This window comes from Paroedura picta, chromosome 8 (genome assembly GCF_049243985.1).
Source record: "Paroedura picta isolate Pp20150507F chromosome 8, Ppicta_v3.0, whole genome shotgun sequence".
NCBI lineage: Eukaryota > Metazoa > Chordata > Lepidosauria > Squamata > Gekkonidae > Paroedura > Paroedura picta.
This window is the reverse complement of record NC_135376.1, coordinates 71,276,821-71,289,603: the sequence shown is the minus strand read 5'-3', so window position 1 is coordinate 71,289,603 and position 12,783 is coordinate 71,276,821. Positions and strand designations below refer to the sequence as shown.

At 47.0% G+C, this 12,783-nt stretch overlaps 1 protein-coding gene across 2 annotated transcripts in view; it reads right to left on the bottom strand.

Annotated features, from left to right (window-relative positions):
- PANK1 (pantothenate kinase 1) overlaps positions 1 to 3,576 on the bottom strand; it is a 30,570-nt gene extending 26,994 nt beyond the window's left edge. The window contains exon 1 of one of the 2 annotated variants that reach the window (XM_077350328.1): positions 3,038 to 3,576. In XM_077350328.1, coding sequence (XP_077206443.1) covers positions 3,038 to 3,296 — 259 coding nt within the window. In that variant the 5' untranslated portion in view covers positions 3,297 to 3,576. Of the gene's footprint in view, positions 1 to 2,209; positions 2,457 to 3,037 lie in introns of those variants that run through there. The other variant, XM_077350329.1, reaches the window with a different exon arrangement.
- Positions 3,577 to 12,783: the final 9,207 nt, after the last annotated feature.

Sequence of the window (12,783 nt, the reverse complement as noted above, 5' to 3'; positions counted from 1 at the left end):
TGTATTCTCTTGACAAAATTCTATCAGCCTGTGCCCTGCTTCATTTTGTACTCCAAGGCCAAACTTGCCTGTTATCCCGGTTATCTTTTGGCTTCCTACTTTAGCATTCCAATCCCCCATGATGATAAGCACATCATTTTTGGGTGTTGCTTCTAGAAGGTGTTGTAGGGCTTCATAGAACTGATCAACTTCATCCTCTTCAGCAGCAGTGGTTGGGGCGTAGACCTGGATCACTGTGATGTTGAATGGTTTGCCTTGGATTCGAACTGAGATCATTCTGTCATTTTGGGGATTGTATCCCAAGACTGCTTTTCCTACTCTCTTATTGATTATGAAGGCTACCCCATTTCTTCTGCGAGATTCTTGTCCACAGTAGTATACCTGATGGTCATCTGAATTAAATTCACCCATTCCTGTCCATTTTAGTTCACTGATTCCTAAAATGTCGATGTTCAGTCTTCTCATTTCTTGTTTAACCACGTCCAGCTTGCCTTGATTCATGGATCTGACGTTCCAGGTTCCTATGGAATAAAAATCTTTACAGCATCGGACTGTCTTTTCGCCACCAGTTACTTCCACAACTGAGCGTCCTTTCGGCTTTGGCCCAGCCGCTTCATTCATTCTGGCGCTACTCGTACTAGCCGTCTGCTCATCCCCAGTAGCATATTGGACACCTTCCGACCTGAGGGGCTCATCTTCCGGCGTCATATCGTTATGCCTATTGGAACTGTCCATAGAGTTTTCATGGCAAAAATACTGGAGTGGTTTGCCATTGCCTTCTCCAGTGGATCACCTTTTGTCAGAGCTCTCAGCTATGACCTGTCCGTCTTGGGTGGCCCTGCACGGCATAGCTCATAGCTTCACTGAGCTACGCAAGCCCCCTTGCCACAACAAGGCAGCGATCCTTGAAGGGGGCAGGCAAAGTTACAGTCTTGTAAATATACTGAAATCAGTGGGCTCCGGAAGGCATAGCTCTGTTTAAGACGGCACTATGGAATTATTTATGATACTACCGATAATTCTGCCAAAGCAGACTATAAATGGAAAATAGGCCACTAACCACAGACGTGCAAAAAAAAAAAGTTCAGTTGACAAAACAGATTATATTCTGTTTATATTACTGCCAAAGAGTAGCAGAAACTGCCACCAATGCATAGGATCCAGTTCTGGAACAAATAAAAGACCGTGTTTCTGCACATGAACATACATGCAGGTGAACTGCATCTTTCAAAGCACTGCCTTCTCAGGTTACAATCTCAAGCATGCTTAATAATGAAATGTCTTATTCAGATCTGCGAAAAACCATGCTGAAAATCACCCTGGACAATTTCAAGAATGCCTGCAAAAGGTTCCACGTGATGCTTCTGTGAGGCAGGCCTTGCTCCTGAAACCAGTGCAATTAAGCAGCATTGATTTTACAAGTAGGCCTTGCATCACAAAGCATGCAAGACAGTTCTGTTATCACAATCATTAAGGGCAGCCTACCTACCTTTAACGCATGCAGTCTGTATCCTTAAAGCACTAGTCATAATAAACTGAACTCAGGACGAGTACATGCTATGGACATGACAAGTGCATGTGTATAAACCAGCTCTGATGTATAAACCAGATTATCCTCTTAATCAACTTTACACCTGTGAACTCTTTGAAACATTCATACTATCTTTATTTCATCGTGCATAGTTAAAATACTATGTAATTAGAGTGATAATGGTACACTCTAAGTAATTTCCCTCTATGGGCATGCATGACAGAGCATTTGCTAGGCCAGCAACTTGTGCCGAAAGATAGCCAAATAAACAAAGTTGGGATCAGCCAGTAAATCTCACTATTGGAATTATTTCAGAGACGTTGTCCACACTTACAAAACTTACTTAATACTACATTGTGCTCTCAGAGTATGCTCGACTTAAAAGACACACTGATCAACACTATGCCTTGAACTAGAGAGTTGAATGAAAGGTAAATTAGTTCAATTTCATAGAGAATCACAGGCATGTGAAGGCTGTAGTTCAACATCTACTCCATACACCTTTCTACTGAAAGGTACATTAACCCACTGGAGGATCAAGTGTAGGACCAAACTCACTCCGTTCCTAAAACAACCTGGTGTATTTAATTAGAGAAAGAGAGGCGAACAAGAGAAAGAGAGACTGCAGTGCTAACAAGTTTACCGTCTCCCATTTGGCTCTCCGTGTCATTTACTTACACTGCTTCTCATCAATTATGAGTCTCATTCTGAGTTTTGAAACGACCCAGGCGCAGGATCCTTTGGCGGCGGCGGCCCAAGCCCGTGCGACTTTCACATCGCCAACAACGGGGCTCCGCTTTAGCAAGGTCACATTTATGCGGGCTCTAAAATTGAGAAACCTCTCATTTGCGCCCGCTGCACCCGGCGGTGCAGAAACCCAGACGAACCCACTCCCTCCCGGCCGCCTCATTGGCCCACGGCGGGACCAGCCTACGTGGTATCAGTGGGTGTGTCCGCAGGCAGCGCGCCCTCATTGGCTGGCCCGGCACAATATTTAATGGACTGATGCGGAGCGCGGAAAAGAGGTCGGGCGCGCGCCGCGCTGTGCGCCGCTGGAGGGGCTTAGGCAGGGCGGCTCTCTCCCGGGCTCCGCGCGCGCATCATGGGGCGCAGGGGTGATCGATGGGCAGGCCCTTATCAATGCAGTACCTAAAATGTCCTCGGCGTGCCTTTTTAACAGCAATTAATCCAGGGCTTAATTAAGGGATTTGATCATCTCCTTTGGCAACGAAGCCATGGCCGCATTCGCGCCGCGACGGCATTGCACGTGAGCGCGCTGTGACACGGGGGCGGCCAAGACGCCCTACCTGCCTCCCCTCCTCAGGCAGCCGCGGTGGTCTCTTCCTCTCCCCCCTTGTTCCCGCCTACGCAATGGTGGCCCGGCCGCTGGGAGAGCGGCAGAAGGCGGAGGGAGCCCTGGCCGGCGCTGGCGCTCGGCCTTAAGCCGGCAATGCAGCGCGGCGGCAAGAAAGGGGGCCGGCGGCCGTGGGCGCATTCCTCACTTACGTGGCCTGTTTTTCCTGCCCGAGTCCATCCTCCGGCGCGTCCGGCATTTCTTGGCCGGGGAGCCATGGCCGGGCTGGGGCGGCTCCTGGCGGAGGAGCGGCGGGCGCGGGGCTTCTCCGTGGCCGGGCGGCGAGTGGAAGCCGTTGTGCAGCAGCCCGTTGTGCCGCGAGCAGGTGGGCATGGCGGTGGTCGTCGCGGCCGATGCTGCTGCTGCTGCCGCCGGGGACCCGCCGGGCTGGCCTCGGAGCCTCTCCCCCATGCCGGCGAGAGCGAGCCCCAGGCGGACGCCGGCCCTTTGTCCTCCTCCTCCCCCGCCGAGGAGCCGCGCAGGCGAGGCGGAGACTCAGCGCTGGCTGCTCATGTTGCCCCCCACCCGGCGGCGGCGCGGCGGCGGCTCCCTTGCGCCCGGGATGCGCCTCCTCCCGAGGCCGCGCCAGGCGCACGCGTCCTGCCCGCCGCAGGAGGAGGGAAGGGGGCGGGGGCGCCGCAGAGTTCCGGCTTTCCTCTCCTCCTGGAGCTGGAGGCGCCGCCGCAGCCCTAGTTGGGGGTTTTCTTTTCCCCCGGGCACGCCCGCCCTCTCCTGAGCCGCCCTGCGGAATGAGGGCCGCGGCTTCCTTGGCAGAGTCTCAGTCGAGCCCTGTCGCGTTGGGTCTTCCGCTCTCCCTGCTGCCTTCCCGCTTGGCGTCGGTGAAGAGCGGCGCCTTCCAAGCCGGAGAGGCGGGTTTGATTGCTCGCTCACTCCTCCTCCCCGTGTAACCAGCTGGGTGACCTTGGGCCAGTCACAGTTCTCTCGGAGCTCTCTGGGCCTCATCGGCCTCACAGGGTGTCTGTGGTGGGGAGAGGAAGGGAAGGCGATTGTAAGCCGCTTGGAGATTCCTTCGGGTAGGGGGGTACAAGAGACCCAGCTCTTTTTATTCTTTTGCTGTGATTCTTGTCTTCTCACAATGTGGCCCAAATCCTTCTAGAAGAAGAAGAGTTGGTTCTTATATGCCGCTTTTCCCTACCCGAAGGAGGCTCAAAGTGGCTTACAGTCGCCTTCCCTGTCCTCTCCCCACAACAGACACCCTGTGAGGTGGGTGAGGCTGAGGGAACTATGATATCACTGCTCGGTCAGAACAGTTTTATCAGTGCCGTGGCGAGCCCAAGGTCACCCAGCTGGTTGCATGTGCGGGAGTGCAGAATCGAACCCGGCATGCCAGATTAGAAGTCCGCACTCCTAACCACTACACCAAACTGGCTCTCTAGGGGCAGTTCAGGCTTGATTTGATCTAGAACTCACTTATTTGTCTTTATAGCTGCCAATGGTATCCATAAAGCTTTCCTCCAGCACATTTCAAAAGAATCCACTGTCTTCCTGTCAGATTTATTTATGCCCAGCATTCACACCCATGCATATTAATAGGAGATACAGTGGCAGGAATTATCCTGATCTTCCTGCCCCGTAGTTGACCTCTATATCACTAGCCTTTCCTATCATAGTTAAAGGGTCAGGCAATGATGGCTGTACATCCATATGCCACCATGTTTTGTGGGCTTAGGACAATTTATGACCATCTCAACAAAGTCCTATCAGAGTGTCACAATCTCTAAATGATATTGGGTAGGAATACACATCAAGCTGCCTCATAATGAATCAGACAATTGACCTTTCAAGATCAGGATTATCTTCTATTGTTGGATAACTTGAGTCTTCTGCTTCTTTCTCCAGCACTAAGCACCTGCCCCTGACACAAAAAGCTTGACCACTAGCATTGAGAAAGGAAAAGGGAGCACTATGCGTGAAACAGATCTGTCACATCCGGCCCTTTGACTGGCAGCAGCTCTCCAGGGTCTCGGGGAAAGGTCTTTTGCATTCCCTACAAACTGGCCCAGTTTTTAAAAGGAGATGCCAGGGGAGGAATTTAAGATTTCCTGTTGCCATGACCCCTCTTGGAATAGGGAAGGGTGGGAAATTAAACAATACTTCATTAGAAAAGCTTTCTTGTCCCTGACCCTGTTCATCTGTTTCTCCAGAAATAAAACACCTCTCTCACAAGTAATAGAAAATGACCACACAAGGACTGTTCACAAGTGACACTCCTGGGGAGAGCCAACCTGCAAAGGAGGAAGAAGAGTTTCACTCCTTGGCAATATAACTATATACTCGATATAATAAATAAAAATAAAATAAATAACATGAACAAAGGATGTTCAATGTCATCCTTAAATGAATTACATCCATTGAAGTCAACTAGCTTTAAGCTCTTCTATGTGCATGTAACAAAACTCCAGTATTCCATTTCATATACGTATCAACACATGATTTCGCATGATTTCCTATATAAAATTTGTTAGTGCAAATTGGTGGCTCTTAGTCCCGTTTTTTTCACATGGCAAACCTGGGTCATGTGTAGGTCCTGGCCACAGATAAAAGTGTCATAAATTGTGGATTCCTTTCCCTTTTGATCTTGTTTGAAAATATCCCTTTGCTATTATCTATCCCCTGCTCTTAGGTGGGATTCTCATGCAGTTTACATATTGGACAGACATCTCCTTAGCTTCGGCAACTCCGCATAGGTAGGTACTCCCAGAATAGTCCCTGGGCTTCTCCTACCGTCTGTCTTTCTCTCTGTGGGTTGGCATTAGCTACATATAGTTATCATGTATGCAGGTCTGCTTCCATTTCTCACACCTCAAACCATCTCTGTACATGTTTCTTTTCTGGGTTTAAATGTGTGTCCCATTGTATATGTGTATGATGTATTTATTGCTTGTGTGATTTTACAAAATGGACTTGTGAAGGGCACAATAAAAGCATACGCCTTGTTTCTTTCTGTTATGTTTTTGTGCATGCACATGTGCCGTTTTATGGTCCTGCAGTGGCATTGCACAGGGAGTAAGATCTTATGCAAAATTTCTCTTTACAAATCCTTTTGACGTGAATTGAATGGGAACGACACGGGAACCATTAAGCCACAGTACAAGGTCCCAGGGAATTGCATAATCCCCTCCTCCCCATCCCCCATTCTCCCATCTGCAGTATTTCTGCTTTGTATCTAATTATGTAATGCTTGGCAGACATGAGCTCTACTTCTATACCTGCTAATGAATCCTGTAAATGTTTGATGAGAATGATATGATGGGTGGTTATAACACGTATGCATGCTTGCTTTGTTTCTTCACTGCTACCTGTTTCCAGCCATTTGGGGTGATCCTCTGCACATGTGACTCAGTACCTTTGTCAGCTTCTCTTGATCTGAATAGCCTAGGCAAGTCCGATCCTGTCAGATCTTGGAAGATAAGCAGGGTTGCCCGTGGCTAGCGCTTGAAAGGGTGACTTCCAAGGACTGGCAGGGTCACGGGGGCAGGCAATGGCAAACCACGGCCAAACATCTCTTGTCTGGCAACCAGACAATCTTAGGATCTGGCTACATACTACACAAGCCTTATGATTAATAAAAATAAATGTCAGCTTCAGTTTTTCCTTGCCTTTCCTTTCCTTTCCTTTACCTAGTTACAAACAGATAATTATTTTTTAACAAATATTATCATACCACTTAAAATTGTGACCATGCTTCCAACAATGTACTAACCCTTGCGGAGAGGGCCCTCCCCTTCTTGAGGGCTGGTCAGGGGGGCAGGCATGCTATCTGGAATCATGGAGGGCCTCCAATTGCTCCTCGCTGAGAGGGCCCTCTCCACCGAGGGCCACTCCTTGGGCTCCCACACTCTCCCTGGGACCTCTGACTTGTCCCCCTCCCACCACACCCTCTCTGGCCCACCACCGCCCTCTGCAGCCTCCCCAGTGCACCTCCTTGAACATGCTACTGCCGACCTCCCCCAACTCCTTTCCAGCAGCAGGGGCTGGCATGGGCAGCTGTCTCCTCTGGGGCCACCAACCCAGCCTTCCCATCTCCTTGTAGCGGCCAGGAGGCAGCAGGGGTTTGCGAGGCCTCTCTGGACAAGGCTCCTGACTTTCCCAGCTGCCAGCAAGGATCATCTGGTGCATCTCACCCAATGTGCCTTGCCCGTCTCCTCCCTGTTGGCCACAGCAGTACAAGCAGCCAGCCTCCCCACTGAGGTCCTGCTGCTCTTCAGCGCCACCCCAGGGCTTTGCCACTAGTGTAAATATAAAATGTGCACATCTAGATTTTTAATTATGCCAAGCATTTAGTTAATACTGCATATGAAAATAATGCATATAAAATACTTTATAACATGGGCTTGTCAGTTCCCTTCACAACATTTACGTATGTGGACATGTGGGAAGGAGGTGGTTTGGTGGGGAATCTGGAAGTTGAAGAGGATAGATATTCATGTGACAATGTTGTGGCTTCCTGGATTAGAATTGCTGGTCTATCTGAACCTACCAGAAAATGCATGATCAGAAAGGAAGACAGTTTTGCTTTTGCAAGTTGTAGTGCAACACCTGCAGCATCACATAATAATCCTGAATGAAATAACAATGTGTCTAGGGTTCAGTGGAGTGTATAACAGATGGTCCACATGATTTGCTTTAATTTGATCTTGAAGTTAGATCAAACAAAATACCTTGCATATGTCTTGAACATGTGGGAAAGATAGTGGGGATACAACTGCATTTATGTATCATATATGCCAGAGTTACACACGAGAAGCTGATAGTAATGTAAAATACGTAACCAAGTTGAAACAGCGAGTGAGCAAACCAACCCCAATAAATATTCATCTGTAAATTTTCAATCCACTCAACTGCAGCTGGGGAGAGTTCAAAGAGCTTTGCCACATTACTCTGGAAAGCACGGTGCTTTCTGATACCCTGTCTCAATAAAAGCTGTTAAACTGAGAACTTGGTCTTCACAAATATTCTGCTTGCTCTATAGGGGCTTGCTCTATCATTGATTCTGTTTAGGATTAGCCTCTTGAGTTGGTAACGACCTGAGAAAGCAAATAGGTTGTAATTTTCCTGATGTGTTGGTTTTGCAGCCTTCCAAATAGCAACTATTTACTTCCTTGAATTCTCATGGGAGTCCTTCTGTTCTCATGATGTTAGTGGGAAATTTTGTGAGCCACATCTTAATGAACATGCTACTGTTTATCTTCTGGTGAAAATGGAAGAGCCAGTAACTAAATGGAAGAGCCAGTGACTGGTGCTAAAGAAAACCTGGCTTAAACAGATCGAGGACGAGTGATTGACTTTCCATATGGCCAAAACTACTGCCACCAATCACCAAGCGTGGAAACATATAACTAAGGCAAAAATCCAACAGCACCTATAGAAGCATATTGGCTGAGACGACAACCTCCTCCACCACTCATGAGCTAAAGCAGTGATTCTCTTCCTTCCTAATGGTGCGACCCTTTAGTACAGTTCCTCATGTTGTGGTGACCCCCAACCTTTAAAATTATGCAAGTGTTCTTTCACAGAAATTAAACTGAAACTGACCAATGGCGTGAAGATCCATTGTTCATGATTGTATATACTTTTTTTTTTCTGGGGTTTCTCAGTTCAGTTCTGCCTCTTGCCCCACCATGCCGATCTCGTTCTTTTCCACTGCTCCAGACAGACAAATGCTCTATCTCGATCGACCCCACAATGTTGTTGTGTGGATGGTGCCCCTGGCCAAGCTGCTTGCCCTGCCACAACCCCTGTGTAAGGGTCACTCAACCCCCAAAGGGGTCCCGACACCCAGGTTGAGAACCACTGAGCTAAAGGATAAAAGATGAAAGAAAAGAAGACTGTTGATCAGGAACTCCGTATGTATGCAGTAAAAGCTCGGTGCCTTTCCACTCTTGATGTCCTTGAGTGCCTTGGAAATCTCATCAGCACTGGAATCTCCTGACAGTTCACAGTCTTCATGGCATGTGGGTTTCAAAATATGGAGTTCTTCTTTTATTCTTATTATAACATTTTGACCCTTCAGAGTTCTGGATAGGGATACCAGCTGGGCAGCTACCTGGTTTGATATTTCACGGAGTGGTTCATCTGCTACTTCTGCATCTTTGATGTCAAAAAATTTTCAATACAGCCTCTCAATCTGATGGTTCCAGCCTGTGGAATATATTCTTTTTGATATCCTCAAGGAATGTGTCTTTTGGCCGTAGATATAAGAATTCCAACAAATCAAGGGTAGTTATTATCTGCTGGAGGGACCTATCCAAGAAACCTATCCCGATCTTCCAGTTCACCCTCTTTCCAATTTTCCCTCTTCAAGTTCCATTGTAGTCTTGTAAAATACTTAATAACTGGTATTTGGGTTCCTAGCTTGAGGATCACAGGTCGATGCAAACTGTATGGGAAAGTTTCAGGAACATGACTGGAGATAGGCAATGGCTGACTTCTCCAGCCAGGTGAAACAAATGTTAAATCAGGGTTGGACTCTATTCCATGCCACTGATCTGTAGGTGCCTCAGTCTTTAGCGTCAAAAACAAGATGCAAGCCATGTTCTTCAGCTCTGTCAACAAGTGCCTCACCATTCTTATCAATAACAATGTAGCTCTAATTTCCATGGTGGATGTTAAAGTCACCGACATGTACTGAAGGATGAGGCAAGCAGGGAGGGGTAATCTTAGTGTTTCGTCTTGTGCAACAACCTTTAAACGTGAAAAGTTTCTATGGGATCCCATCCAATATATGAATGCAGACAACCTTTGGCCAAGTGATGGCTTACCATAATATCATGCTTGTACACTGGATCAGAAATCCAGGAGTGCAGGGAGTAATGCAATGTTACTGATCACTGTACGAAGCAATACAAGCTTCCCAAATCATGAAATGCAACCCCCCGAGTAAATGGACAGCTATATTCACCAATTACAGGCATCCTTCTGAGACAACCCTCCATTGACTGATGTGGACATTCATATATCTACAGATGCAAACATGTATATATCCTTCCCTGATGTGGATATTCAGGAGATATTCCATTCTGAATCACTCAGTTATGTCTCTGCATAAACCCATTGATGGAACGTACATTCATAGGTTGAAAGTATAAACAGAATAGAAATATATTTCAGCCACACCCTCTTCCTCTCACCACAGCTATTTAACACTACCATTTTCCATTGTTGTCCATGAATAATGCCCAAATACAAATATAATTATTTCCAGTATTCAGGAATGGTTGGAAACATTCTCCTCTGACCATTTTCCTGGCACCTGGCTGTCTGGTTTCATTTTTTCTTACAGCAAGATGAACAGCAAATGGTGAGTGACTCAGTAGATGTGCCTGACAGGGTTGTTGTGCAACCAGAACAGTCAGTCCATCTTTCCACCACGCTATGCCATCCTGATTAGCATTTTGGTGCCATGTTTTCACTTTCTGCTAATCATTGCAGCACATTACTGGCCTTAGGAGAACTTTCTGAGACTACACAAACACAGATCTTATTTGTATAACTCATTTCATTTTCTGGCACTGCTTGCACATGCTATAACGTAGGATAGAGCAGAGCCAGGGGCTGAGGCGCAACCTTGGCCGAGAGAGAGAGGCAAAAGTTTTGCTATCATAGGAGGAGAAGGAGAAGGAGAAGGAGAAGAGTTGGTTCTTATATGCCGCTTTCCCCTACCCGAAGGAGGCTCAAAGTGGCTTATAGTCGCCATTCCCATTCCTTCCCATCATATGCGAGTTGTGTTGCAGAGGGTGAGAGGAGAGGAATATAAGGACAAAGGCTCTGGCTTTGCCCTACTAGAGATACTCTGCTCTTACTCTGTCTTCTGTTGTAATTATATAGTCTAACTTGATTTGACAGTGATATCATTATCCCTGTTGCTCTGGAATTTCTTGTTTTTTCTCCCCTCTGAAGAAACGGCGCTAAGTCGTCTTTGTTTCTTAACAAAAATTGTCAGACGTTCCTATGTAATCACAGAATCAGAGTTGGAAGGGGGCATACAGGCCATCTAGTCCATCCCCCTGCTCACTGCAGGATCAGCCTAAAGCATCCAGGATAAGAATCTGTCCAGCCACTGATTGAAGACTGCCAGTGAGGGGGAGCTCACCACCTCCTAAGGCAGCCAATTTCACTGCTGAACTATTCTGACTCTGAATTCCTCCCCCCTAATATCTAGTTGGTACCATTCTACATGTAATTTAAACCCATTACTGTGGGTCATATCCTCTGCTGCCAACAGGAACTGCTCCCTGCCCTCCTCCTTAAAGATAGCAGTCAGGTCTCCTCTCAGCCTCCTCTTCTCCAGGCATTCCTGGAACATTCCCAAGTCCCTCAGCCTTTCCTCACAGGGATTGGTTCCCCAGCCCTGGATCATCCTCATCATTCTCATCTTCCGCTTCCTAATTTCATTCACATTGAGTTTGTACTAAGGCCTCCAGAACTTCACACTGTACTCCACATGCGGTCTGGCTAATGTAATATACAGCGGGACTATGGCATCTTGTGATTCTGATGTGATGCCTCTGTTGATACAGCCCAAGACTGCATTCACCTTCTTTACCACCACATCTCACTGTCTGCTCATGTTTAGCTTACAGTTCAGAAGTGCCACAAGTTCTCATTCACATGTACTGCTGCCCATCCAGTATGCATGCTTCGTGTTGTGTAATGCTTAGTTTGGCTATCAGCGCCATCCATCACTACTGAGGAGTTTTCAAGGCAAAAGACTCTCAGAGGATGTTTGCCATTGTCTGCCTCCTTGTCACAATCCTGGTATTCCTTGGAGGTCTCCCATTCAAATATTAGCCAGGGCCAACTCTGGCTTAGCTTCTAAGACCTGACAAGAACAGTCTAGTTTCTCCACAGATAGCTTTTTAAAAATGCCCAGAGGACAGGTGATCAGCTAAATGAAACCTCCATGTTCAGAGACAGGATAACAGCTGGCAGGGAATCAGCAATACGGCAGAATGGTTACCCTTATTCCTTGTCGATTGGCTTCCCATAGACATCTGTATGGCCATTGTGAGATACAAGATGCTGATTTTTATGGACTCTACAGAGAGCCGATTTTGTATGCTTTTTAATTGTTAAGTAACATACGAGGGGCTTTTTTTATTGATGCGGAACACATTCTCATGCGGAGTGTTAGAGGGCAGCACACTGTGACATGCTCAGTGAGTATTCAAATGGAATCATTCCAAGTGAGCACAGGTCAGAGAAGCAGCTAATTACCAAAGGTAAAGCAATTAGAGGGGGAACATGGTAGCATTCCCATACTACTACTAAACCTCATAACAGGGCTGTAGCCATTCACATTCACCACTGCTGATGAGGTTCAGTTTGAAATAGCTTGCCAAATACACCTCTTAGTATCCCCCACCTCCAAAATCCAGGACAACCAAAATAACACAAAACACCATTCGTTCTATCATCTTATCTGGAAGTTTTCATCAGACTGGAAACAGACGAGGGGAAGGGGAAGGAAGTGTTTCATAGCCTGCTGTTAAGGCCTGGTGTTAGAGTTACCAACCTACAGGTGGGAGCTGGAGATCTCCTTGAATTACAATTGATCTCCAGGTGGTGGAGATCAGTTTCCCTGGAGAAAAATGGCTGCTTTGGAGGGTGGAATCTATGGCATTGTACTCTGGTGAGTTTCCTCCCTTCCACAAGGCCCAACTTATGCAGATGACATCCACATCTCCAGGAATTTCTCATCTTCAGGTTGACAACCCTACCTGGTATGCTGATCCACTGTATGGCAGCCAGTCTTGAGTAGATTTGGGTGGTGCTGTTAAACAGTACATCTGTTTCCAAAATAGGTGTCCTCAAATGTTGCACTTTAAAGTCAATATAGATGCCATGTTGAACTAAGGGAAGCCCCCATGGTCACACC